Source organism: Nerophis ophidion, linkage group LG01, assembly GCF_033978795.1.
Source record: "Nerophis ophidion isolate RoL-2023_Sa linkage group LG01, RoL_Noph_v1.0, whole genome shotgun sequence".
Taxonomy (NCBI): domain Eukaryota; kingdom Metazoa; phylum Chordata; class Actinopteri; order Syngnathiformes; family Syngnathidae; genus Nerophis; species Nerophis ophidion.
Genome location: NC_084611.1, coordinates 16,158,979 through 16,185,649, shown reverse-complemented (window position 1 = coordinate 16,185,649; position 26,671 = coordinate 16,158,979). Strand labels below are relative to the sequence as shown.

At 41.1% G+C, this 26,671-nt stretch overlaps 1 protein-coding gene across 1 annotated transcript in view; it reads right to left on the bottom strand.

The window, feature by feature from the left end:
• The window catches only part of ido1 (indoleamine 2,3-dioxygenase 1), a 30,089-nt gene that overhangs the window by 1,493 nt on the left and 1,925 nt on the right, over positions 1-26,671 (bottom strand). Inside the window, exons 2-9 of the mRNA XM_061919321.1 lie at positions 20,782-20,877; positions 20,582-20,701; positions 11,790-11,908; positions 11,688-11,702; positions 11,510-11,609; positions 7,363-7,480; positions 275-326; positions 61-209 (exon numbers count right to left, since the gene is read on the bottom strand). Of these exons, the coding sequence (XP_061775305.1) occupies positions 61-209; positions 275-326; positions 7,363-7,480; positions 11,510-11,609; positions 11,688-11,702; positions 11,790-11,908; positions 20,582-20,701; positions 20,782-20,877 (769 nt within the window). The remainder of the gene's footprint in view (positions 1-60; positions 210-274; positions 327-7,362; positions 7,481-11,509; positions 11,610-11,687; positions 11,703-11,789; positions 11,909-20,581; positions 20,702-20,781; positions 20,878-26,671) is intronic.

Below are 26,671 nucleotides of genomic sequence, written 5' to 3'. Positions count from 1 at the left end.
TGCGTGGCGAGGGGCAGCGTCAGCACACTTTCACTTCTCACTGTCAACTCCTTATCTTACCGCTTTTGTCCGCGTGTTCGACTCCCAGGAGTTCATCAAAACAGTGCAGTAGGCTGCTCTGTGCGGCGCTGCCACCGGAATATTCCATGGGTTCTGTCTGGACGCCCTCGTAAACCAAACCTTTCGCCATGCATGGATTGTCTTTCCACCTGTTTCGGACACACCTGTTCATGCACCTAGCAGGCAACAGAAAGTTAAAACCTGCGAGGCATACCCGGACAGGAAGATCCTCATGATGCCATAGAACACAGACGGCTCCACATGCACTATAACAGACACATTGTTGGTTAATGGGTCAATAGTAGGGATGGGTACCGAATTCTGCACTCTTAGTGATGTAACACTAACAGTATTTTGGTACCGGTACTAAAATTATTTCAGTACTTTTCGAAATAAAGGGGACCACAACAAAATGGCATTATTGGCTTTATTTTAAAGGGGAACATTATCACAATTTCAAAAGGGTTAAAAACAATAACAAATCAGTTCCCAGTGGCTTGTTGTATTTTTTGAAGTTTTTTTTTTCAAAATTTTACCGGTCCCGGAATATCCCTAAATAAAGCTTTGACACGACTTCCACATTCACACACTGATGGAGGGGAGCTACCATGCAAGGGACTAACCAGCACCCATCAGGAGCAAGGGTGAAGTGTCTTGCTCAGGACAAAACGGACTTGACGAGGTTGGTACTAGGTGGGGATTGAACCAGGGACCCTCGGGTTGTGCACGGCCACTCTCCCAACTGCGCCATGCCGCCCCCAAATAAATGGCAAAATCGTCGCTTTCTCGGTCCGAATCGCTCTCGCTGCTGGTGGCCATGATTGTAAACAATGTTTAGATGTGAGGAGCTCCACCAACCCGTGACGTCACGCGCATATCGTCTGCTACTTCCCGTACAGGCAAGGCTTTATTGTCAGCACCAAAAGTTGCGAACTTTATTGTTGATGTTCTCTATTAAATCCTTTCAGCAAAAATATGGCAATATCGCAAAATGATCAAATATGACACAGAATGGACCTGCTATCCCCGTTTCAGTAAGAACATCTCATTTCAGTAGGCCTTTAAATATAATCGAACATGACCTTTTTCTTAAAGTGCCTTATCTTCGCTATCTTCGAAACCACTATCCATTTCCCTGTGACGTCATACAGGGCTGCCAATACAAACAACATGGCGGTTACCACAGCGAGATATAGCGACATTAGCTCGGATTCAGACTCGGATTTCAGCGGCTCAAGCGATTCAACAGATTACGCATGTATTGAAACGGATGGTCGGAGTATGGAGGCAGATAGCGAAAACGAAATTGAAGAAGAAATAGAAGCTATTGAGCGAATAGCTATTGACGCTATTCGGCCATAGCGTGGGTGTACCTAATGAAGTGGCCCATAGCATGGCTGCCTTATTAGCATCGCCGGTAAAATGTGCGGACCAAACAATCAGGACTTTCGCATCTTGTGACACTGGAGCAACTTAAATCCGTCGATTGGTAAGTGTTTGTTTCGCATTACATTTTGGTATCTAGTTTCAAATGTACATACAGCTAGCGTAAATAGCATGTTAGCATCGATTAGCGTAGCATGTTAGCATCGATTAGGTGGCAGTCATGCCGTGACCAAATATGTCTGATTAGCACATAAGTCAACAACATCAACAAAACTCACCTTTGTGATTTTGTTGACTTAATCGTTGCAAATGCATCTGCAGGTTATCCATACATCTCTGTGCCATGTCTGTCTTAGCATCGCCGGTCAAATGTGGAGACACTCTGGCAAATTCAATGGGGGTCTGGCGGCAGATTTCTTGCCAGTGGTGCAACTTGAATCCCTCCCTGTTAGTGTTGTTACACCCTCCGATAAAACCCCGACGAGGCCTGATGTCTCCAAGGTTCCAAAAAATAGTCGAAAAAACGGAAAATAACAGAGCTGAGACCCGGTGTTTGTAATATGAAAATGAAAATGGCGGGTGTGTTACCTCGGTGACGTCACGTTCTGACGTCATCGCTAAAAGACCGATAAACAGAAAGGCCTTTAATTTGCCAAAATTCACCCATTTAGAGTTCGGAAATCGGTTAAAAAAATACATGGTCTTTTTTCTGCAACATCAAGGTATATATTGACGCTTGCATAGGTTTGGTGATAATGTTCCCCTTTAACAAAAAATCTTTAGTTACATTAAACATATCGTATTTCCTTGAATTGCCGCCGGGGCTCTAATTAATTTAAAACCTCTTCTCACCCCTGCGCTTACCAAAGGCATGCAGTAAAAATTTGAGTGTGATGTAAGGATACCATCATGAAAAGCACATTTAATTTAAAAAAAAAATAAACGTTATTATGGTCCTACCTTTATGTAACGCATGTGTCAAATACATACATACATTTACAAGGGACGGCGTGGCGTAGTGGGAGAGAGTGTGACCGTGCGCAACCCGAGGGTCCCTGGTTCAATCCCCACCTAGTACCAACCTCGTCCTGAGCAAGACACTTCACCCTTGCTTCTGATGGGTGCTGGTTAGCGCCTTGCATGGCAGCTCCCTCCATCAGTGTGTGAATGTGTGTGTGAATGGGTAAATGTGGAAGTAGTGTCGAAGCGCTTTGAGTACTTTGAAGGTAGAAAAGCGCTATACAAGTACAACCCATTTATCATTTATTTACATTTGTGGAGACTATTAGGCTCTTGCCTTTCTATTTACTCTTTGCGCACTTCCTGGTCACGTGACCGCCACAGTCCAATCAGCCGTAGTTGTATGCCGGTAGCAGGAAGGGACTGGTAATGCTCTTGCTCTATTTACTCTTTGGGAACTCGGTGCTCTCCCCCTGTCACGCGATTTTAAATTACTGGTATTGAAATCAGCATCCTTCATTTTGAAAACGATGACAGGGGAAGTGTCACTCGTGACGTCGCAAATTTGACCAGGCGGTAATTCAAGGCAGGCGCATACTGAATGCCCGGCGGCCATTCAAGGAAATACGGTATGTTTCTTATTGTAGTTAAGTCCTTAAATTGAATAGTGAACATTAAAGTTTGTCTAATCTAATCTAATGATCCACAAGGGAAATTGTTCCACACAGTAGCTCAGTTACAAAGGATGGAAAGTTTAAGGATGTGAATTAGTGAATTATATTTATATAGCACTTTTTCTCTAGTGACTCAAAGCGCTTTACAGAGTGAAACCCAATATCTAAGTTACATTTACACCAGTGTGGGTGGCACTGGGAGCAGGTGGGTAAAGTGTCTTGCCCAAGGACACAACGGCAGTGACTAGGATGGTGGAAGCGGGAATCGAACCTGCAACCCTCAAGTTGCTGGCACGGCCGCTCTACCAACCGAGCTAAACCGCCCCACAATGGAAAGGGTAATGTGGGTACAAAGTAGACTAAAACTGTACCGTAGTAGCAATATAAAATATAACATATATGTGATTCTGTTCATAACTTTTATGGACAGAATTTCTAGGCACAGTCAAGGCGTTGAGGGGTTCCGGTTTGGTGACCGCGGGATTAGGTCTCTGCTTTTTGTAGATGATGTGGTCCTGATGGCTTCATCTGGCCGGGATCTTCAGCTCTAACTGGATCGGTTCGCGACCGGAATGAGAATCAGCACCTCCAAGTCCGAGTCAATGGTTCTCGCCCGGAAAAGGGTGGAGTGCCATCTCTAGGTTGGGGAGGAGACCCTGCCCCAAGTGGAGGAGTTCAAGTACCTAGGAGTCTTGTTCACGAGTGGGGGAAGAGTGGATCGTGAGATCGACAGGCGGATCGGTGCGGCGTCTTCAGTAATGCGGACGTTGTACTGATCCGTTGTGGTGAAGAAGGAGCTGAGCCGGAAGGCAAAGCTCTCAATTTACCGGTCGATCTACGTTCCCATCCTCACCTATGGTCATGAGCTTTGGGTCATGAGCGAAAGGATAAGATCACGGGTACAAGCGGCCGAAATGAGTTTCCTCCGCCGTGTGGCGGGGCTCTCCCTTAGAGATAGGGTGAGAAGCTCTGCCACCCGGGAGGAACTCAAAGTAAAGCCGCTGCTCCTCCACATCGAGAGGAGCCAGATGAGGTGGTTCGGGCATCTGGTCAGGATGCCACCCGAACGCCTCCCTAGGGAGGTGTTTAGGGCACGTCCAACCGGTAGGAGGCCATGGGGAAGACCCAGGACACATTGGGAAGACTATGTCTCCCGGCTGGCCTGGGAACGCCTCGGGATCCCCCGGGAAGAGCTAGACGAAGTGGCTGGGGAGAGGGAAGTCTGGGCTTCCCTGCTTAGGCTGTTGCCCCCGCGACCCGACCTCGGATAAGCGGAAGTAGATGGATGGATGGATGGATATATATATATGTGTGTGTGTGTGTGTGTGTGTGTGTGTGTGTGTATATTATATATATATATATATATATATATATATATATATATATATATATATTATGTTGAGTTGGGAAATTGTGTTAGATGTAAATATAAACAGAATACAATGATTTGCAAATCATTTGCAAATGATTTTCAACCCATATTCAGTTGAATATGCTACAAAGACAACATATTTGTTGTTCAAACTGATAAAAAAAAATTTTGTTTGCAAATAATCATTAACATTAGAATTTGATGCCAGCAACACGTGACAAAGAAGTTGGGAAAGGTGGCAAAAAATACTGATAAAGTTGAGGAATGCTCATCAAACACTTATTTGGAACATCCCACAGGTGTGCAGGCTAATTGGGAACAGGTGGGTGCCATGATTGGGTATAAAAGCAGCTTCCATGAAATGCTAAGTCATTCACAAACAAGGATGGGGCGAGGGTCACCACTTTGTAAGCAAATTGTCGAACGGTTTTAGGACAACATTTCTCAACGAGCTATTGCAAGGAATTTAGGGATTTCGCCATCTACGGTCCGTAAAATCATCAAATCACTGCACGTAAGCAATGATATTACGGACCTTTGATTCCTCAGGTGGTACTGCAACAGAAACCGACATCAGTGTGAAAAGGATATGACCACATGGGCTCAGGAACACTTCATAAAACCACTGTCAGTAACTACAGTTGGTCGCTACATCTGTAAGTGCAAGTTAAAACTCTACTGTGCAAAGAAAAACCCATTTATCAACAACACCCAGAAACACCGCCGGCTTCGCTGGGCATGATATCATCTATGATGGACTGATGCAAAGTGAAAAAGTGTTTTGTGGTCTGACGAGTTCACATTTCAAATTAGATTTGGAAACTGTGGAAGTGGTGTCCTCCGGAACAAAGAGGAAAACAACCATCCGGATTGTTATAGGCGTAAAGTTCGAAAGCCAGCATTTGTGATGGTATGGGGGTGCATTAGTGCCCAAGACATGGGTAACTTACACATCTGGGAAGGCACCATTAATGCTGAATGGTCCATACAGGTTTTGGAGCAACATATGTTGTCATCCAAGCAACGTTATCATGGACGCCCCTGCTTATTTCAGCAAGACAATGCCAAGCCACATGTTACAACAGCGTGGCTTTGCAGAAAAAGAGTGCGGGTACTTTCCTGGCTCGCCTGCAGTCCAGACCTGTCTCCCATCGAAAATGTGTGGCGCATTATGAAGCGTAAAATACAACAGCGGAGACATCGGACTGTTGAACGACTGAAGCTCTACATAAAACAAGAATGGGAAAGAATTCTACTTTCAAAGTGTCAGAGTAATTTGTTGATGAACCCCAAGATGCAGAGCCGGAGGCAGGCATGGAGTGAGAAAACATGATTTAATAAAGATACTAAGATAAAATCAAACAAAATGGTACTAACACAAAGCGTGCACAAGGCGGATAACAAACTAAGGGTCGTTGGCATAGAAGCTAGCAAGAAACAAAAAGGGCCTAGCATGGAAGCTAGCGGGTAGCAAACAGGAAAACAGAAGTCGTTATTTGTAGAGTGAAAACAAAACAGAAGCAGGGAACAAAAGACAGTAAGCTAGAAACAAACGAATATAGCTCACCGCTACGCTGCAATAAAACGACACGACACGATAGCAACAACAAGAGCGGCATGTGGCAACAACAAGACAATACAAATGACAATACAATGATCCAGCAACTGACACAAGACAAAGGAGGTACAAATAGGAGCCGCTTGATTGGCAACAGGTGTGACCAGATGCCAATCAGCCGCAGCTGAGGGGGAACACAGCACTCAGGGAACAAGACAGGAAGCTGACGAAATAAGAGCACGAGACAGGAACTAAAAGACAGGAAATACTAAACACAGGAAACAGACAAACGCAGAGGAAAAAACTAAAACATAGACAAACTGTCAGGGGCAAGCAAGACACAAAGCTTCAACAATTAGTTTCCTCAGTTCCCAAACATTTATTGAGTGTCGTTAAAAGAAAAGGTTATGTAACACAGTGGTGAACATGCCCTTTCCCTACTACTTTGGCACGTGTTGCAGCCATGAAATTCTAAGTTAACTATTATTTGCAAAAAAAATAAAGTTTATGAGTTTGAACATCTTTTATTTGTAGTGCATTCAACTGAATACGGGTTGAAAAGGATTTGCAAATCATTGTATTCCGTTTATATTTACATCTAACATAATTTCCCAACTCATATGGAAACGGGGTACCAGCACCCCCCGCAACCCCGTAAGGGACAAGAGGTAGCAAAATGGATGGAATAATATACATATATATATGTGTATATACATGTGTGTGTGTATATTTGTATATGTATATATATGTGTACATATTTATGTGTATGTGTGTGTATATATTTATGTGTGTGTGTATATATATGTATATACGTGTGCGTATGTGCGTAAACACTTTGGATGACGCGACAAAATAAACTCCTGACAAAGACTACTTCCAGTCTGAGTAGTCTATACACGACTGCCATCTCCATCTAACGTGTTGGGATTGCAACTGACTACAATATAGTCTAATTATTTTAACATGGCACAGTTCTGTGTATATGTTTAACATTTTTTGTGTTTTCATTGATTTTACTGTTTTTTGTAAAGAATTAACTATTTACTGTTTTATAATCTACAGTACTTTGGTAACAGTTGTGTTTGTTCGTTAACAGTGCTGTGTACAAACAAAGTGGATTTGTACACAGTACAGTACTCGCAAATGAGACACAGAAGTGTAAGAAATCTGGACAGCGGAGTTCAGTGTTGAATAAAAAAAAATGTATATATATATATATTTTTTTTTACCCCTCACAAAAGTAACGAAAATTGGTACCGTTGAGTACCAATATCGAGTCGTACCGTATCGATTTAAATGTGAAAGGTACCCATCCCTGAGAAAAACACTGTTTTGTTTTGTAGTTCTTTTACCTTGCATTAGTTTGAGGCACACTGCCATGCTGTCTATGGACTGGCCCATCACCTCCAAGGCCTCGGCCACAGCTTTAGCATCACCACGTCTGACACCGTTGATCACTTTAGGAATGTTCTGGAACAGAGCCCCCCGGGGGGTGCGGTCAGCTGAGGCAAAACCGAATAACAGCATAAAAAAATACATTATTTGTGATACGTGTGTGTTTTCTCTATGCTTTCGACATTTTGTTGACTACGAATCGTACAATTCCCTCAGACTTGCTGAGGACTATACGGACGTTTCTGTCAACATGTCGCCGATATTATAATAACTTTGCAGAAACACGATTCCGTAGAGCAGGGGTGTCGAACTCAAATACAGAGTGGGCCAAAATTTTAAACTGAACAAATTAACCTTTTAATAGGGACCCAAACAAATGTTGCATTGAATATTTAACGAGCAGGGCTTATATAACTTTATAGTGACATGCAAAATCGATTTTCAAATAATAATAATAATTTAAAAATATCAATGGTATATTAAATGAAATTAAAAAAAAAAAAATTGAATGCCTCTTTCCTATTTGCAGATTTCTGATGTAAATATCAACATTAACTTGGCGGGGTTTAGTGGTGGTTGGGGGTGTATATTGTAGCATCCTTGAAGAGTTAGTGCTGCAAGGGGGTTCTGGGTATTTGTTCTGCTGTGTTTATGTTGTGTTACGGTGCGGATGTTCTCCCTAAATGTGGTTGTCATCCTTGTTTGGCGTGGGTTCACAGTGTGGCGCATATTTGTAACAGTGTTAAAGTTGTTTATACGGCCACCCTCAGTGTGACCTGTATGGCGGTTGACCAAGTATGCCTTGCATTCACTTGTTTGTGTGTAAAGTCCGCATTTAGTATGTGACTGGGCCGGCATAATGTTTGTATGGAGAAAAAGCGGACGGTACGACAGGTTGTAGAGGACGTTGAATGCAGTGCCTTTAAGGCATGTCCCCAATGATGTTGTTTGGGTGGAAATTGAGAGAAATTCGGGAGAATGGTTGCCCCGGGTGATTTTCGGCAAGGGCATTGAAATTCGTGAGTCTCCCTGGAAAATCGGGAAGGTTTGTAAGAGGTGTTATAATACCGGCGGGCCAGCTCTAGTGTTAATTTGATATTGCCTCAAGGGCCAAATTAAATTACACGTTGGGCCAAATTTGGCCCGCGGGCCAGAGTTTGACACCCATGCCGTGGAGCCTGTGTAATGTATTTGAAATACAGTAAGTGTGACATTATCATTTTTTACTCATCGGTAGGCGGACGTCCCGATGGACATTTCTTTGATCCCGATCTGCATCAACCTGATCCAATCTGATTTCGATACTTTGACAACAGGTTGAAGCGAGGGTTCTTAACCCTTTTTGACCTTGGGGGCCCACTAAAAATATTAACAATGTATTTAGAAATCCTACTCTTGATTTTAAACGTATCCAATAATTCCATCCGACCTTGTCAAATGATATGAATCCACGCGTTAATCACAAAGATTGGTATTTATTTAAAGCAAGGGTGTCAAACTCATTTTAGATCGGGGGGCCACATGGAGAGAAATATACTCTCAAGTGGGCCCGGACTGGTAAAATCACGGCAGGATGACTCAAAAATAAAGACAACTTCAGATTGTTTTCTTTGTTTGAAAATAGAACAAGCACATTCTGAAATGTACAAATCCTAATGTTGTTTTTTTTTTACATTTACATGTCGAGGTTACCAGTACATATATTTATTTGTCATTATTTATACTTTCTGAATAAATCATATGATAATGTTCATCAGTCAACTCATTGGTGTTTATTTTCAATCTATCAAGATAAAAAAATGATATCAAAATCAAATTACAGGATGTTATTTATGTAGTTTGCTCATTTTAATCGACCGGTGTACTAACATTATGTCATCTACAAAGATGCAAAGAATTGCTATTGCGACATCTAGTGGACACATTCAGAACAGCAGTTTCTTTCATTCAAAATTTTGGCTCACTTTTATACTTTGCAAATTCATCCCGCGTACGTTTGACACCCCTGATTTAACACATAAACCTTAGGCTTAGGTCAGGCTGATTAAAAAAATGTAAGTATTAACCAATAACCAAATATACTGCATAATAAGGGCCTCATAAGTAACTAACAACAATGACATTTACATAAAATTATGTGTTGAATAAATAAATTAAATTAATGATGAATTTATTTAAACTGTCAATAAAATTGAAGAGCAAATAAACATACGGCTTCTCTCACACTATTATGTTGGATCCACTTTGGACTGGACTCTCACTCTATTATGCTAGATCCACTATGGACTGGACTCTCACACTATTATGTTAGATCCACTATGGACTGGACTCTCACTCTATTATGCCAGATCCACTATGGACTGGACTCTCATGCTATTATGTAAGATCCACTATGGACTGGACTCTCATGCTATTATGTTAGCTCCACTATGGACTAGACCTTCACACTATTAACTAGATCCACTATAGACTGGACTCTCACACTATTATGGTAGCTCCACTATGGACTGGATTCTCACACTATCATTTTAGATCCACTATGGACTGGACTCACACAATATTAACTAGATCCACTATGGACTGGACTTTTACACTATTAACTAGATCCACTATGGACTGGACTCTCACACTATTATGCTAGATCCACTATGGACTGGACTCTCACACTATTATGTTAGATCCACTATGGACTGGACTCTAACACTATTAACTAGATACACTATGGACTGGACTCTTGCACTATTAACTAGATCCACTATGGACTGGACTCCCACACTATTATGCTAGATCCACTATGGACTGGACTCTCACTATTATGTTAGATCCACTATGGACTGGACTCTAGCACTATTAACTAGATACATTATGGACTGGACTCCTGCACTATTAACTAGATCCAGTATGGACTGGACTCTCACACTATTATGTTAGATCCACTATGGACTGGACTCTCACTATTATGATAGATCCACTATGGACTGGACTCTCAGACTATTATGTTAGATCCACTATGGACTGTACTCTCACAATTATGTTAGATCCACTATGGACTGGACTCTTACACTATTATGCTAGATCCACTATGGACTGGACTCTCACACTATTATGTTAGATCCACTATGGACTGGACTCTCATACTATTATGTTAGATCCACTATGGACTGGACTCTGACACAATTGTTTGGTCGTAATTGGTCGGGGGTGGAGCTGAGGCGTGGTTGGGGGCGTGTTTGGGGGCGTGTTTGGGGCGGGCCTGTGGTTAAGAGGGGAGGAGTATATTTACATCTACAATTCACCAACTCGAGTATTTCATACATATTTCATATATATATTCATATATACATATATAAATATATATATATGTATGAAATACTTGACTTTCAGTGAATTCTAGCTATATATATTTATTTTTTTACATACATAAATAAAATAAATTTCAGACGGCACCTATCAAATACACAGTAATAAAAACACAGTTGTTCTACTAACTGTAATGTGATTGCTGGTTACTAAAAAAAAACCAGCAACACTTGCCTTTCACTATTTGATTAACCTTTGTTCTGCCATTTGCGTACTGGCCAATCAAAAAGCAACCCCATAACGCTATAGCCAACATTCACCAGGTGATGGCGACAGACAACATAGAATCACTCTATTACAGACGGCGTCGCCATGGCTGTAACTTTCTCGTTCTTCTGCTTCGTCTCCTAGTGTGTGCAGTTTTTTATTAAAATCCGTAGATGTTGTAACGTGATTGGGCAGGCAAGCTGTTTATATAGTGGGGAAGCAGACGTGAAAACTGGCTGTCCCCACTAAGGTCCGCGTGGAGCTGGAGGGGGCGTGTCCTCCAGCTCTGCTGAATTTCGGGAGATTTTCGGGACAAAATTTCTTCCGGGAGAGGCGCTGAATTTCGGGAGTCTCCCGGAAAATCGGGGAGGGTTGCCAAGTATGGTCCGGTGGGCCAGATTGGAAAGCTCAAGGGGCCACATGTGGCCCCGGGGCCTTAATTTGCCCAGTTTTGCCTTAAATGATGCTATACTTCCTGTCAATGATGCAACTTAAAGAAGCTCTTGACAACACACACCAATACATTACTATCTTCACCCTCAGAGCAGGAATGGCTGCTTGCTCCACCATGAGCGTGACGATGAAGAATCCTCGCACACTTTCCCCGCCGGGGATGCTGACCAGCAGCTCCAAGTTCCTGCAGGAAGTAAGTGCGGCGTTATTTGGTCGGCTTTTAATGCACTTGTGCACCGTGCGGGTCTTTGGATGTACTTACCGCAGCTCTAAGGGGCTGTGACCGGGATGCCGAGATGGGAACAAAAGGAGACATATTGAGAAAGACGGCCTAAAGAGACGCTGACCTGTTGTTTGCCGTCACCCTTCTGGATCCTTCTTCCGCCAGTTCGCCAGGACCGCATCAGCGTGGGTGAGGATCGGAGGAAGTCCTAAACGTTGGGAAACCTCCCAGTACGGAACGGCCAGAGCACGCGGCAGCACCTTAGCGGGAGATGATAACCGGAGAATGTGTCAGCTTTCCTGTCACCGGTAAATATACGGTAAGTATATATATATTTTTTTGTCTTTGGATTTGCTGGTTTTGATTGTTTCGGACATGCCGACATGAAGTAAAAAAGCGCAAATATTACAGCATGTTTGGCACAAAGGGTCACATGGGACCGAGGAAAATACTAAATATCAATCCAATCCAATCCACTTTATTTATATAGCACATTTAAACAACAATAACGTTTCCAAAGTGCTGCACAGCCATGTTAAAAACAATTGTAAAAATATAAAAAAATAAAATAAAATAAAAGGAAGTATATATATATATATATTATGCTCCACCAATGACTGAATAAAAACAAAAAATATTGCCAAAAGTATTTGTCCACCCATCCAAATGATCAGAATCAGGTGTCCTAATCACTTGGTCTGGCCACTGTTATGGTTTAAACAGGGGAGATGACGGCAGACTGACACCAGGTGTCAAAAGATTTATTACATATATATATATATATATATATATATATATATATATATATATATATATATATATATATACATACATACATACATACATACAATCAATCAATGTTTACTTATATAGCCCTAAATCACTAGTGTCTCAAAGGGCTGCACAAACCACCACGACATCCTCGGTAGGCCCACATGAGGGCAAGGAAAACTCACACCCAGTGGGACATCGGTGACAATAATGACCCAGTGGGACGTCGGTGACAATGATGACTATGAGAACCTTGGAGAGGAGGAAAGCAATGGATGTCGAGCGGGTCTAACATGATACTGTGAAAGATCAATCCACAATGGATCCAACACAGTCGCGAGAGTCCAGTCCAAAGCGGATCCAACACAGCAGCGAGAGTCCCGTTCACAGCGGAGCCAGCAGGAAACCATCCCAAGCGGAGGCGGATCAGCAGCGCAGAGATATATAAGATAAGGGCTTCACGGTGACAGAGGGGTTAGTGCGTCTGCCTCACAATACGAAGGTCCTGCAGTCCTGGGTTCAAATCCAGGCTCGGGATCTTTCTGTGTGGAGTTTGCATGTTCTCCCCGTGAATGCGTGGGTTCCCTCCGAGTACTCCGGCTTCCTCCCACTTCCAAAGACATGCACCTGGGGATAGGTTGATTGGCAACACTAAATTGGCCCTAGTGTGTGAATGTGAGTGTGAATGTTGTCTGTCTATCTGTGTTGGCCCTGCGATGAGGTGGCGACTTGTCCAGGGTGTACCCCGCCTTCCGCCCGATTGTAGCTGAGATAGGCGCCAGCGCCCCCCGCGACCCCAAAAAAGGGAATAAGCGGTAGAAAATGGATGGATGGATATATAAGATAAAACAAAACAATAGAAAATAAACTAAGGAAATGGAGTGTGAACGAGATCCAAAAGGGAATGGGTGACAGATTATGTGAAGTATTTAGCTGAGATGTGTTACCAAATGTTGTGATGAGACGAAAGAACACGGAAGTCCGTGTGGCAGGACGAGGATCCAGGGCAAACGAGAGGCATCGAGAGGGACGTGTCCAAGCGGGAGGTCGAGAACCCAAAAGGGGATCACAGGAGAACACGGGGAGCGCTGCGGGAAGACAACAGGAACATCAGACACAACGGAAACACGGAAGTCGCAGGGGAAGAGCGAGTATGCGGATGGAAGCCAGATACGGGATGCTTACACAGGTACGGAAGACTATACTCCGGCAAGCGATGGCAGGTTGTCCAGGCTTAAGAAGGCAGATCGCTCAACAAGGACAGGTGTGTTGATTGCTGGAAAATGATTGCACCTGGTGGCTGCTGCCGTGGGCGTGTCCCGAAGAGCACACAGATGGATGAGCGCTGTTGGCAGGAGTTTGAGCCGTAACAGCCACAGGTGTATTGTGACAGTCTCTTGCTGTCGTGCGGGTTCTTAGGCCCACCAAGGAAGGACATTGTTGCGCAGGTTAGACTTGTTTTATTTTTCAATAAAAGGTATCTACGGGTTGCTTTTCAGTCTTGCCGTGTCCTGCTCCCTCTGCCGCTCCACCTTTTCAGTCAAGAGCATCTTCGTCTTCCTGTGGCTCTCTCTCGCTCTCGTTCAGCATCCGCTTCTCTTTGACTTCTTCTGTGATCTCCGCCTCTCTCCCCGGCGTTTACAGTGGGAGAGGAAATTAAAATTGTGCCCAGCTGGGCGACCCACGCACCTGATGATATTTGCGGGGTTGATTCCGGCGCGCCCCGCCTCGCTGCTTCCTCGCAGTCCACGCCTCCTCGCCGCCATCTTGGAGCAGGCTATGGTGTGCCCTCCCTCGCTGTCGGACTGCCGGCTACGCCTCTTCACATGTATAAAATCAAGCACTTAGGCATGGATGCTGTTTCTACAAACATTTGTGAAAAAATGGGCCGCTCTCATTGATTTCCAGCGTCATAGGATGCCACCTGTGCAACAGATCCAGTCGTGAAATGTCCTCACTCCTAAATATTCCAAAGTCAACTGTCGGCTTTATTCCAAGAAAATGGAAGAGTTTGGGAACAACAGCAACTCAGCCACCAAGTGGTAGGCCACGTAAACTGACAGACAGGGGGTCAGTAGATACTGAAGCGCATAGTGCAATGACTTTCTGCACACTCAAACTTCATGGGATCTTCCAGTTAGCCCACGTACAGTACGCAGAGAGGGTTGCAATGGGTTGCCATGGCCGTGCAGCTGCATCTAAGCCATGCATCACCAAGTCCAATGCAAAGCGTGAGATGCAGTGGTGTAAAGCACCTCGCCACTGGACTCTAGAACGGAGGAGACGCCTTCTCTGGAGTGATGAATCACGCTTTTCCATCTGGAAATCTGATGGACGAGTCTGGGTTTGGAGGTTGCCAGGAGAACGGTACATTTCGGACCGCATTGTGCCAAGTGTGACATTTTGTAGAAGAGGAATCATGGCGTGGGGTTGTTTTTCAGGAGTTGGGCTTATCTCCTTAGTTCCAGTGAATGGAACTTTGAATGCTCGAGGATACCCAAACATTTTTGACAATTCCACGCTCCCAACTTTGTGGGAACAGTTTGGAGTGGGCCCCTTCCTCTTCCAACATGACTGTGCACCAGTGCACAAAGCAAGGTCCACAAAGACATGGATAACAGAGTCTGGTGTGGATGAACTTGACTGGCCTGCTCAGAGTCTTGACCTGAATTCAAATTAGATGAATTAGAACAGAGACTGAGAGCCAGGCCTTCTCGACCACCTCACCAATGCACTTTTGGAAGAATGGTGGAAAATTCCTACGAACAAACACACTCCGCAACCTTGTGGACAGCCTTCCCAGAAGAGTTGAAGCTGTAATAGCTGCAAAAAAAGTGGACCGACATCATATTGAACCCTTTGGGTTTAGGAATGGGATGGTGTGGATGAACTTGACTGGCCTGCACAGAGTCCTGACCTGATCCTGATAGAACACCTTTGGGATGAATTAGAAGGGAGACTAAGAGCCAGGCCTTCTGGACCAACATTAGTGTGCGACCTCACCAATGTGCTTTTGGAAGAATGTTGGAAAATTCCTGCAAACAAACACACTCCGCAACCTTGTGGACAGCCTTCCCAGAAGAGTTGAAGCTGTTATAGCTGCAAAAAAAGTGGACCGACATCATATTGAACCCTATGGGTTAGGAATGGGATGGTGTGGATGAACTTGACTGGCCTGCACAGAGTCCTGACCTGATTTTGATAGAACACCTTTGGGATGAATTAGAAGGGAGACTGAGAGCCAGGCCTTCTGGACCAACATTAGTGTGCGACCTCACCAATGTGCTTTTGGAAGAATGGTGAAAAATTCCCATTAACACACTCCGCAACCTTGTGGACAGCCTTCCCAGAAGAGTTGAAGCTGTTATAGCTGCAAAAAAAGTGGACCGACATTATATTGAACCCTATGGGTTAGGAATGGGATGGTGTGGATGAACTTGACTGGCCTGCACAGAGTCCTGACCTGATTTTGATAGAACACCTTTGGGATGAATTAGAAGGGAGACTGAGAGCCAGGCCTTCTCGACCAACATTAGTGTGCGACCTCACCAATGTGCTTTTGGAAGAATGGTGGACAATTCCTATTAACACACTCCGCAACCTTGTGGACAGCCTTTTCCAGAAGAGTTGAAGCTGTAATAGCTGCAAAAGGTGGATCCACATCATATTGAACCCTTTGGGTTTAGGAATGGGATGGCACTTCAAGTCAAGGCAGGTGGCCAAATACTTTTGGCAATATATTGTGTAAAAAAGCATCTTCAGATAATTACTTAAATGTATTGTTAAATGAGTATAAATGGAAATAAATTATTATTTATGTTATAATGTGTCTTGTAATAATGTATTGTACACCCGTATACATATTATATAATAGTATCATATTATTTAATTGATTATTTTTTAACTTCAACGTTTTTTTCATTTCACGATTAAATCATTCCACTGTTTAATTAGTATATTGTTTAAATATGTACGTTTTAATGAATGATTTCAAAATGGAATTAATTATTCATGTATTTATTTCATGAACCTGTGTGCATTTTATCCGTCAAACTCAGCCGTCAAAGTCAGTGGGCGGGTCCTAACACCTGATTGGTTACTCGTGCATTTCCACTCGTTTCTGGAACTTCAACCAGAGAAGCGGAGGAGTACTGGTCGATAATATTTTGCAGTATTTCTTAAAAATATTTCATAGTGTAATATTTGATGTGAAGTAATCTGAGCCTTTGTTCTGTTAATAATTCATAACGTCATTCATTTTGATTCATTCTTATTTTTTGAGCAATGACAATTTTTTAAGAAAAAAAAAAACGCCTGCATGGCAGCTTTGAGTTGTTGAAGTCAACATTGCGATTTGTTCTCATTAAATTTCACCTGTTTGCTCTTTTAGTCCACTTTTTTTGTAATATTATTTTTAGATCATTTTTCCTTCACTTTAAACAAAAAAACAACAACTCAAATCTCTTTTCTAAGAGTGATCCGGCCAAGAGGGCTGCAAAAAACAGGTTTCATAAATACATATAACACCACATAGTAGCAGTCACACACTATAGTTAAAAGCAGAAATTATTTACGACCCCGAGGGGGACACGCGGTAGAAAATGTTCGGATGGATGAACATAAAAACACGCAATAGATAAAAAAATAAAAAACAATTTAAAAAGATGTACAGTACCCATTAGTAACAGCTTCATGAGCTTTTAAAATGGCCTGAAATTCCCCCAAAGGAATAAACCATAAAAAACTGAACAAAACAAAAAAAACTAATAAAAACCTTTAATTGACCTGGATCTGACATTGAAAGGGGAAAAAATATGTTTACCTTATTTTTGGGCCAAAAAAAAAAAAAAATGCATCAAAATCAATGTTATGAGTTATTGACATGTTTAAGGCTACAAATTACTTCACATCAAATATTTCACTTTAACAATTTAAATTTTTTTGCATTTTTTGAGTGATTTCCATTTTAATAAATCCAATGTTTTCCTTAACAAAAAAGGGCATAAAAATAAAAATAAAATAATGAAAACTTTACATTGAAGCGTTGACAATTAAAAATATCGTATGACTAAATTTCAACGCTTTTAGATAAAGGTAAAACAAAATGAAAAATACCAATAATAACAATCAAATGTTGTCCAATAAGCACACAAAGTTGTCTGTTCCTCTATTTTAGTCATTTAAAAAGGTAAACATGGTAGGCTATATGCTACTAGGAGCTAGCACCTACACAACAGCTAAGCACACAATAGCAATTTCAGGTAACCTCAGATCCTTTTGTAATTCATTCCATGACTTGAGCAGCAAATCTAAAGGCATTTTTTAATTTTTTTTTTTTTTTTATATCAAGACCTGTGTTGGCTCGAGGAATCAACACGCCAAGAATGTCCCGGCGTCACATCAAATATTCCACTCTACCATTTAAAAAAATGTTGCATATTTTGAGGGTTTGCTATAAAAAAAAAAATCCCAATGTTTTCCTTCACAAAAAAGGGCATAAAAATACAACTAAAAAAATTAAAACTTTAAATCGAGGCATTGAAAATGTTAAATAATATGTGACTTAATTTTAACACTTTTATGACTGAGATTCCTACAGGTAAAAAAAATAATATTTGTTTTGAAAATGAAAAATATCAATAATGACAATTAAATGTTGTCCAATAAGCACACAAAGTTGGTCTGTTCTTCTATTTTAGTCTTTTAAAAAGGTAAACCTGGTAGGCTATAGGCTACTAGGAGCTAGCACCTACACAACAGCTAAGCACACAATAGCAATTTCAGGTAACCTCAGATCCTTTTGTAATTCATTCCATGACCTGAGCAGCAAATCTAAAGGCATTTTTATTTTTATTTTATTTTTTATTATTATTTTTTACCGAGGAATCAACACGCCAAGAATGTCCTAGCGTCACATCAAATATTCCACTCTACCATTTAATTCTTTTTTTTTTTACATATTTTGAGGGTTTGCCATAAAAAATTTTAAAAATCCAATGTTTTCCTTCACAAAAAAGGGCATAAAAATAGAACTAAAATAATGAAAACTGTAAATCAAAGCATGGAAAATGTTAAATATATGACTTAATTTCTAAGACTTTTATGACTGAGATTCCCTAAAAGTAAATAAAAAAGTATATATATATATTGGTTTTGAAAATGAAAACTATCAATAATAACAATTAAATGTTGTCCAATAAGCACACAAAGTTGTCTGTTCTTCTATTTTAGTCATTTAAAAAAGGTAAACATGGTAGGCTATAGGCTACTAGGAGCTAGCACCTACACAACAGCTAAGCACACAATAGCGATTTCAGGTAACCTCAGATCCTTTTGTAATTCATTCCATGACTTGAGCAGCAAATCTAAAGGCATTTTTAATTTTTTTTTTTTTTTATCAAGACCTGTGTTGGCTCGAGGAAACAACACGCCAAGAATGTCCTGGCGTCACATCAAATATTCCACTCTACCATTTAAAATGTTTTTGCATATTTTGAGGGTTTGCCATAAAAAAAAAAATTCCAATGTTTCCCTTCACAAAAAATGGCATAAAATAGAACTAAAAAAATTAAAACTTTAAATCGAGGCATTGAAAATGTTAAATAATATGTGACTTAATTTTAACACTTTTATGACTGAGATTCCTACAGGTAAAAAAAAAAAAACATATTTGTTTTTAAAATGAAAAATAGCAATAATAATAATTATATGTCGCCCAATAAGCACACAAAGTTGGTCTGCTCTTCTGTTTTAGTCATTTAAAAAGGTAAACATGGTAGGCTATAGGCTACTAGGAGCTAGCACCTACACAACAGCTAAGCACACAATAGCGACTTCATGTAACCTCAGATAATTTTGTAATTCATTCCATGACTTGTGCAGCAAATCTGAAGGCATTTTTATTATTAATATTATTATTATGATTTATGTTTTTTACCAAGACTCGTGTTGGCTCGAGGAATCAACACGCCAATAATGTCATGGCATCACATCAAATATTCCACTCTAAAATTTAAAAAAATGTTGAATATTTTGAGGGTTTGCCATAAAAAAAAAAAATCCAATGTTTTCCTTCACAAAAAAGGGCATAAAAATGGAATTAAAATAATGAAAACTTTAAATCGAAGCATGTAAAATTAAAAATGTGTGACTTAATTTTAACACTTTTATGACTGAAATTCCTAAAGGTAAATAAAAAAAAACATATTTGTTTTCAAAATGAAAAATATCAATTATAATAATTAAATGTCGTCCAAAAAGCACACAAAGTTGGTCTGCTCTTGTATTTTAGTCATTTAAAAAGGTAAACATGGTAGGCTATAGGCTACTAAGAGCTAGCACCTACACAACAGCTAAGCACACAATAGCGATTTCAGGCATTTTTAATTTTTATTTATTAATTTTTTACCAAGACCCGTGTTGGCTCGAGGAATCAACACGCCAAGAATGTCCTGGCGTCACATCAAATATTCCACTCTACCATTTACATTTTTTTTTTGCATATTTTGAGGGTTTGCCATTAAAAAAAAAAAAATCCAATGTTTTCCTTCACAAAAAATGGCATGAAAATAGAACCAAAATAATGAAAAGTTTAAATCGAGGCATTGAAAATTTAAAATATGTGAATTAATTTTAACATTTTTATGACTGAAATTCCTAAAGGTAAATAAAAAAAAAACATATTTGTTTTCAAAATGAAAAATATCAATAATAATAATTAAATGTCGTCCAATAAGCACACAAAGTTGGTCTGCTCTTCTATTTTAGTCATTTAAAAAAGGTAAACATGGTAGGCTATAGGCTACTAAGAGCTAGCACCTACACAACAGCTAAGCACACAATAGCGAATTGAGCAACAAATCTAAAGGCATTTTTATTTTTTTATTTTTTTTATTTTTTTACCGAGACCTGTATTGGCCCTGTAGCTTAAAAAAAATAGCTGCGGGGGTCGCAATTTGGACACCTTTGGCTTACATGCAGGCAAATATCATCCGTTTTATTCCTCAATATCAGATCAGGACGCCCCTTATTATGAGACTCTTCAGTACGTATAAAAAAGAAAAGAAAAAAGGAGCAGAACAAGACGTCTGCACAAAGTCACGTTCCCCTAAAATGCGCATATTGTTTCCCTAAAATATGAAAGGCCAAAAAGGGGTGGCTACCTCAACTGTGTCTTGCTCCCCCTCCTGCCAAACGTATCCCATCGCCATGACGCCGAGGGCCAGGTGTGCCAGCCGCAGTTGGCGGTGTTTCTGCAGAAACTGGACGCTCAGCTGCGGCATCTGCACAGAAGACACGACAAAGCTGAAGCCATAAACGGGGTCAACCCCACTTCAAGTGACCCCCCCTAACCCCCCATTACCTTGTTGACGTGAAAACGCAGCTCGTGTGCGAGAACAAACTCTGGGACTCGGCGGGCGACATCCATCCACGGTTGGTAGTAGGCTGGGAGCTGGTGCTTTGGATGGACACGATACAGTGAACTCAAACATGCGTTTTAGTGTTGCTACGGTGACATGTGACCTTCAGTGCAAGTTATCCATGCCATCGCACACTGCACAAATAGATTTTGCAGTGAAAGTAAAAAGTCAATTTTAAAACATTCATCCATCCATCCATTTCTACCGTTTATTCCCCTAAACATATTACTGTAAATTGACAGAAACTCTGGCACTGTTTTTTTTGGGCGGTAAAATTCTGTCAACTGAGCTGCCGTTTTTTGACTGTAAAATCTTCGGTTGTTGTTTTTTTACCAAAATTTTGAATATCTTGGAAAAGTGTATTTATTTCCATAATTCCATTCAAAAGGTTAAACTTCCATAAATTATAGATTCAGGGCCCACAACTTAAACGATTTCAAATATTTGGTGTTTATATAATGTGTATATATGTGTGTATGAATGTGTAAGTGTGTGTGTGTGTGTTAGAGATGCACGGATAGGCAATTATATCATCCGCAACCGCATCACTAAAGTCATCTTCCACCCGCACCAACATTTTATCAGAACCGCAACCGCCCGCCACCCGCCCGTTGTTCTATATTCAGAGTTGGCGACCTTTACCACTAAAAAAGCTAGTTTGGCCCTTGTCACAAAGTAAAGAAGGCAATGGGAGCCCGCTAATGTTTTCGCGAATATCCGATGGTGCTCATTCAGATAACGGGAATAAGGGCGTGCTGTGAAGCTATTTCCCTTGACACATAGTCATCATTGTCACCGACGTCCCACTGGGTGTGAGTTTTCCTTGCCCTCATGTGGGCCTACCGAGGATGTCGTAGTGGTTTGTGCAGCCCTTTGAGACACTAGTGATTTAGGGCTATATAAGTAAACATTGATTGATTGATTGAAACCGATTGTTAATCTAGCAACATGTTGTATGCAGCTACAAGATTGAAGGGCAAATTGGGTGATACAGAGTACAGTAAAGGTTGTGATATAAAAGATTTTAACACTCTTACTAATATGCGCCACGCTGTGAAGCCACACCAAACAAGAATGACAAACACATTTCGGGAGAACATCCTCACAGTAACACAACATAAACGCAACACAGCAAATACCCAGAATCCTTTGCATCCATGAGACGTCCTGAATATATTTTACACCCCCGCGCCCCCAACCCCGCCCACCTTACCGACGCACGGGGGGTGCGGGGGTGGCGGGGTTTGCTGCTAGTGGGGCGTATAATATAGTCAGGAAGTGTCATGGATGCAAAGGATTCTGGGTATTTGCTGTGTTGCGTTTATGTTGTGTTACTGTGAGGATGATCTCCCGAAATGTGTTTGTCATTCTTGTTTGGTGTGGCTTCACAGCGTAACGCATATTAGTAAGAGTGTTGAAATTGTTTATATCACAACCATTAGTGTACTCAGTATCACCCAGGATGCCTTGCAGTCGTGTGCGTGTGTCAGTGGAAGCCAAACACAACATATTGCAGTATTTGCAAGCAAATTGTACATGTAGTAGGCGTCAAAGGCAAAGGCTTCATAGCACGCCCTAATACTTATTAACTGGGTGGCTGTCGGCAGATATACTTGAGAATGTTTACGTCAACTATTGTCTCCTTCGCTTTTTGACACGGGTCCAAAATGGCTCTTTGAACGGTAAAAGTTACCGATCTCTGAACCATGTGTGTATATATATATATATACAGTGGGGCAAAAAAGTATTTCGTCAGCCACCGATTGTGCAAGTTCTCCCACTTAAAATGATGACAGAGGTCTGTAATTTTCATCATAGGTACACTTCAACTGTGAGAGACAGAATGTGAAAAAAAAATCCAGGAATTCACATTGTGGGAATTTTGAAGAATTTATTTGTAAATTATGGTGGAAAATAAGTATTTGGTCAACCATTCAAAGCTCTCACTGATGGAAGGAGGTTTTGGCTCAAAATCTCACGATACATGGTCCCATTCATTCTTTCCTTAACACGGGTCAATCGTCCTGTCCCCTTAGCAGAAAAACAGCCCCAAAGCATGATGTTTCCACCCCCATGCTTCACAGTAGGTATGGTGTTCTTGGGATGCAACTCAGTATTCTTCTTCCTCCAAACACGACGAGTTGAGTTTATACCAAAATGGATACATGGATGATACAGCAGAGGATTGGGAGAATGTCATGTGGTCAGATGAAACCAAAATAGAACTTTTTGGATAGATTATAGATTCAGGGCCCACAACGTAAACAATTTCCAGTATTTGGTTTAGTTTATTCGTACATAATTTGGGCCTCCAGCTCACAAAACTCCCGAAAACAAGATTTCAGAAATGAAGAAATGAGGCCAAATTGATTTTGGTTCAACTGTCTCAGTTAGGATCAATATGGGGGAGGAGGCGGGGCTGTCCACAGTGCTGTGTCCAAGCATATCAATGGAAAGTCTAATGGAAGTGCAAAACGTGGCAGGAGAAGATGCACCAGCAGACGAGCTGACTGTGGGCTTCTGCCGATTATCAAACGGAGAAGATTCATCAGTCTATCAGAGAAGCAAATGTTGATTTCTTCACAGTATTCTCATTTTTTGAAATCCTAGTTTTCATGGTTTTTTTGTCCATAAATGATGTACAAATAGTTTAGTTGACTTTATTAAGGATCCCCATTAGTGTAAACAACTAAATATTTGAAATTTTTTGAGTTGAGGGCCCTGAATTTATAGTCTATGGAATTTTGATGTTTTTAATAGAAATGAATCGACTTTTTCATGATATAAATGTTTTTATCCATCCATCCATCCATTTTCTACCGCTTATTCCCTTTCGGGGTCGCGGGGGGTGCTGGCGCCTATCTCAGCTACAATCGGGCGGAAGGCGGGGTACACCCTGGACAAGTCGCCACCTAATCACAGAGCCAACACAGATAGACAGACAACATTCACACTCACATTCACACACTAGGGCCAATTTAGTGTTGCCAATCAACCTATCCCCCAGGTGCATGTCTTTGGAAGTGGGAGGAAGCCGGAGTACCCGGAGGGAACCCACGCATTCACGGGGAGAACATGCAAACTCCACACAGAAAGATCCCGAGCCTGGATTTGAACCCAGGACTGCAGGACCTTCGTAATGTGAGGCAGACGCACTAACCCCTCCTCCACCGTGAAGCCCGGGTCTGTATTAATATAAATTAAAAACAGTACCACTTTTTTTTTTTTTTTACGGTACAAAACTGGCAGCTCAGTTGCCAGACCCAAAAACAAGTGTTTTCCATTTAGTGAAGTGAAGTGAAATTAATTAGATTTATATAGCGCTTTTTCTCTAGTGACTCAAAGCGCTTTACACAGTGAAACCCAATATCTAAGTTACATTTAAACCAGTGTGGGTGGCACTGGGAGCAAGTGGGTAAAGTGTCTTGCCCAAGGACACAACGGCAGTGACTAGGTTGGCAGAAGCGGGAATCGAACCTGCAACCCTCAAGTTGCTGGCACGGCCACTCTACCAACCGAGCTAAACCGCCCATTATAGTCGTATGTTGTAGGGTCGTCCCGATACCGGAACCTACATGTATTTCGATACTTTTCTAAATAAAGGGGACCATAAAAAATGGCCTTATTGGCTTTATTTTAACAAAAAAAAAAAAATCTTAAGGTACATTAAAGGCCTACTGAAACCCACTACTACCGACCACGCAGTCTGATAGTTTATATATCAATGATGAAATATTAACATTGCAACACATGCCAATACGGCCTTTTTAGTTTACTAAATTGCAATTTTAAATTTCCCGCGGAGTTTCTTGTTGAAAACGTCGCGGAATGATGACGCGTGTTATGATGACGCGGCTAAAAGTTGTCTCTTTTCATTGCGCAATTACACAGTAATTTGGACATCTGTGTTGCTGAATCTTTTGCAATTTGTTCAATTAATAACGGAGACTATAAAGAACAATGCTGTTGGTGGAAAGCGGTGGATTGCAACTGTCTTTAGCACCGAGACACAGCCGGTGTTTCGTTGTTTGTTGTGAAGCTTTAACACAGAGCGCTCAAGCGAACATGTTTTCTCTACGTCAACCAGCATATTTTTGGATAGGATAATTGGGATATATATCTTACTGGAGACATCAGTGGATTATTCGTCCTCCTGCAGCAGCTGTCAAAAAAGGCAGCTGAGAACTTGGCTCCTCGGCTTCTCTCTGAGACACTGCGTGTTCACCGCAGCCATCCGACCTCTAGGTATGTCTTTACAATCTCACTAAAACGCTATTAAAACAATGATCAGATAAGGGATCTTCCAGAATGATCCTAGTAAATGTGTCTAATTACATCTGAAACGCTCACACTGCCGCAGCCCGGAGCCGTCGCTTTTTATTTAATTTTATTATTTTATAGTCCTTCACTATCAATATCTTCATCCATAAATCTTTAATCCTCGCTCAAATTAATGAGGAAATTGTCGCTTTCTCGGTCCGAATTGCTCTTACCGCTGGGGGCTCACATTATAAACAATGTGAGGATGTGAGGAGCCCTCACACCGGTGACGTCATGCGCATATACTTCCGGTAAAGGCAGGGCTTTTTTATTAGCAACCAAAAGTTGCGAACTTTATCGTCAATGTTCTCTACTAAATCCTTTCAGCAAAAATATGTCAATATCGCGAAATGCTCAAGTATGACATATAGAATGGACCTGCTATCCCCGTTTGAATAAGAAAATCTCATTTCAGTAGGCCTTTAAACATACGTTTCTTTTCTGAGATGATATAGCTGGGTTGGTAGAGTGGCCGTGCCAGCAACTTGAGGGTTTCAGGTACGATCTCCGTTTCCGCCATTCTAGTCCTTGGGCAAGACACTTTAGCTCCCAGTGGCACCCACGCTGGTTTAAATGTAACTTAGATGTTGGGTTTCACTACGTAAAAGCGCATTGAGTCACTAGAGAAAAGCGCTATATAAATATAATTAATTTGCAATCCCAAAAAATTTAGTCCTTCAATAAAATAGTGACCATGCAAGACAACTTTTATTTTCGTAGTAAGTAAACAAACAAAGTCTCCTAATTAGTCTGCTGAAATATGCAATAACATATTGTGTCATTTATCTACCTATTATTTTGTCAACATTATGAGGGACAAACTGTAAAAATGTATTATTAATCCACTTGTTTGTTTACTGTTAATGTATGCCTACTTTCTGTTCTATTTACACTAATGTTCAAATGTAATAATCACTTATTCTTCTGTTGTTTGATACTGTACATTAGTTTTGGATGATACCGCAGATTTAGGTGTCAACCCGATACCAAGTAGTTACAGGATCATACATTGGTCATATTCAAAGTCCTCATGTGTCCAGGGACATATTTCCTGAGTTTATAAACATAACACGATTTTTTTTTTTTTTAAATGGAAAAAAAGTCTTGTTATCGTAGTAGTATTGTCATGTCTTTGTGATCATGTTTTGCTTAGTTGTGTTAGATTACTTCAAGACTCCATTAGTTCCTGTTTTTTCACCCTATTGTTTTGTTTCCATGCCTACCAATCAGTTCACCTGTCCTCACGACTCTCGCACCTGATTCATTTGAACTCACGCACCTGTTTTCAAGCACCACAGCACTATTCAAGCCTGTAGTTGCCAGGCAGTCAGCCTGGTGGCATCACCTCCTACACATCCATGCTATCCCTGCCGATTATCCATGCTTTTTCTCGGTCACAGTTAGTGTTTTTGTTTTGGTTGTCCATAATTCATAGTTTTGTTTTCTCAACCAAATTTTTGAACCTCTGCTGAGAGCGCCTTTTGTTTACACCCTTTGTTTTGTTTGTACTTT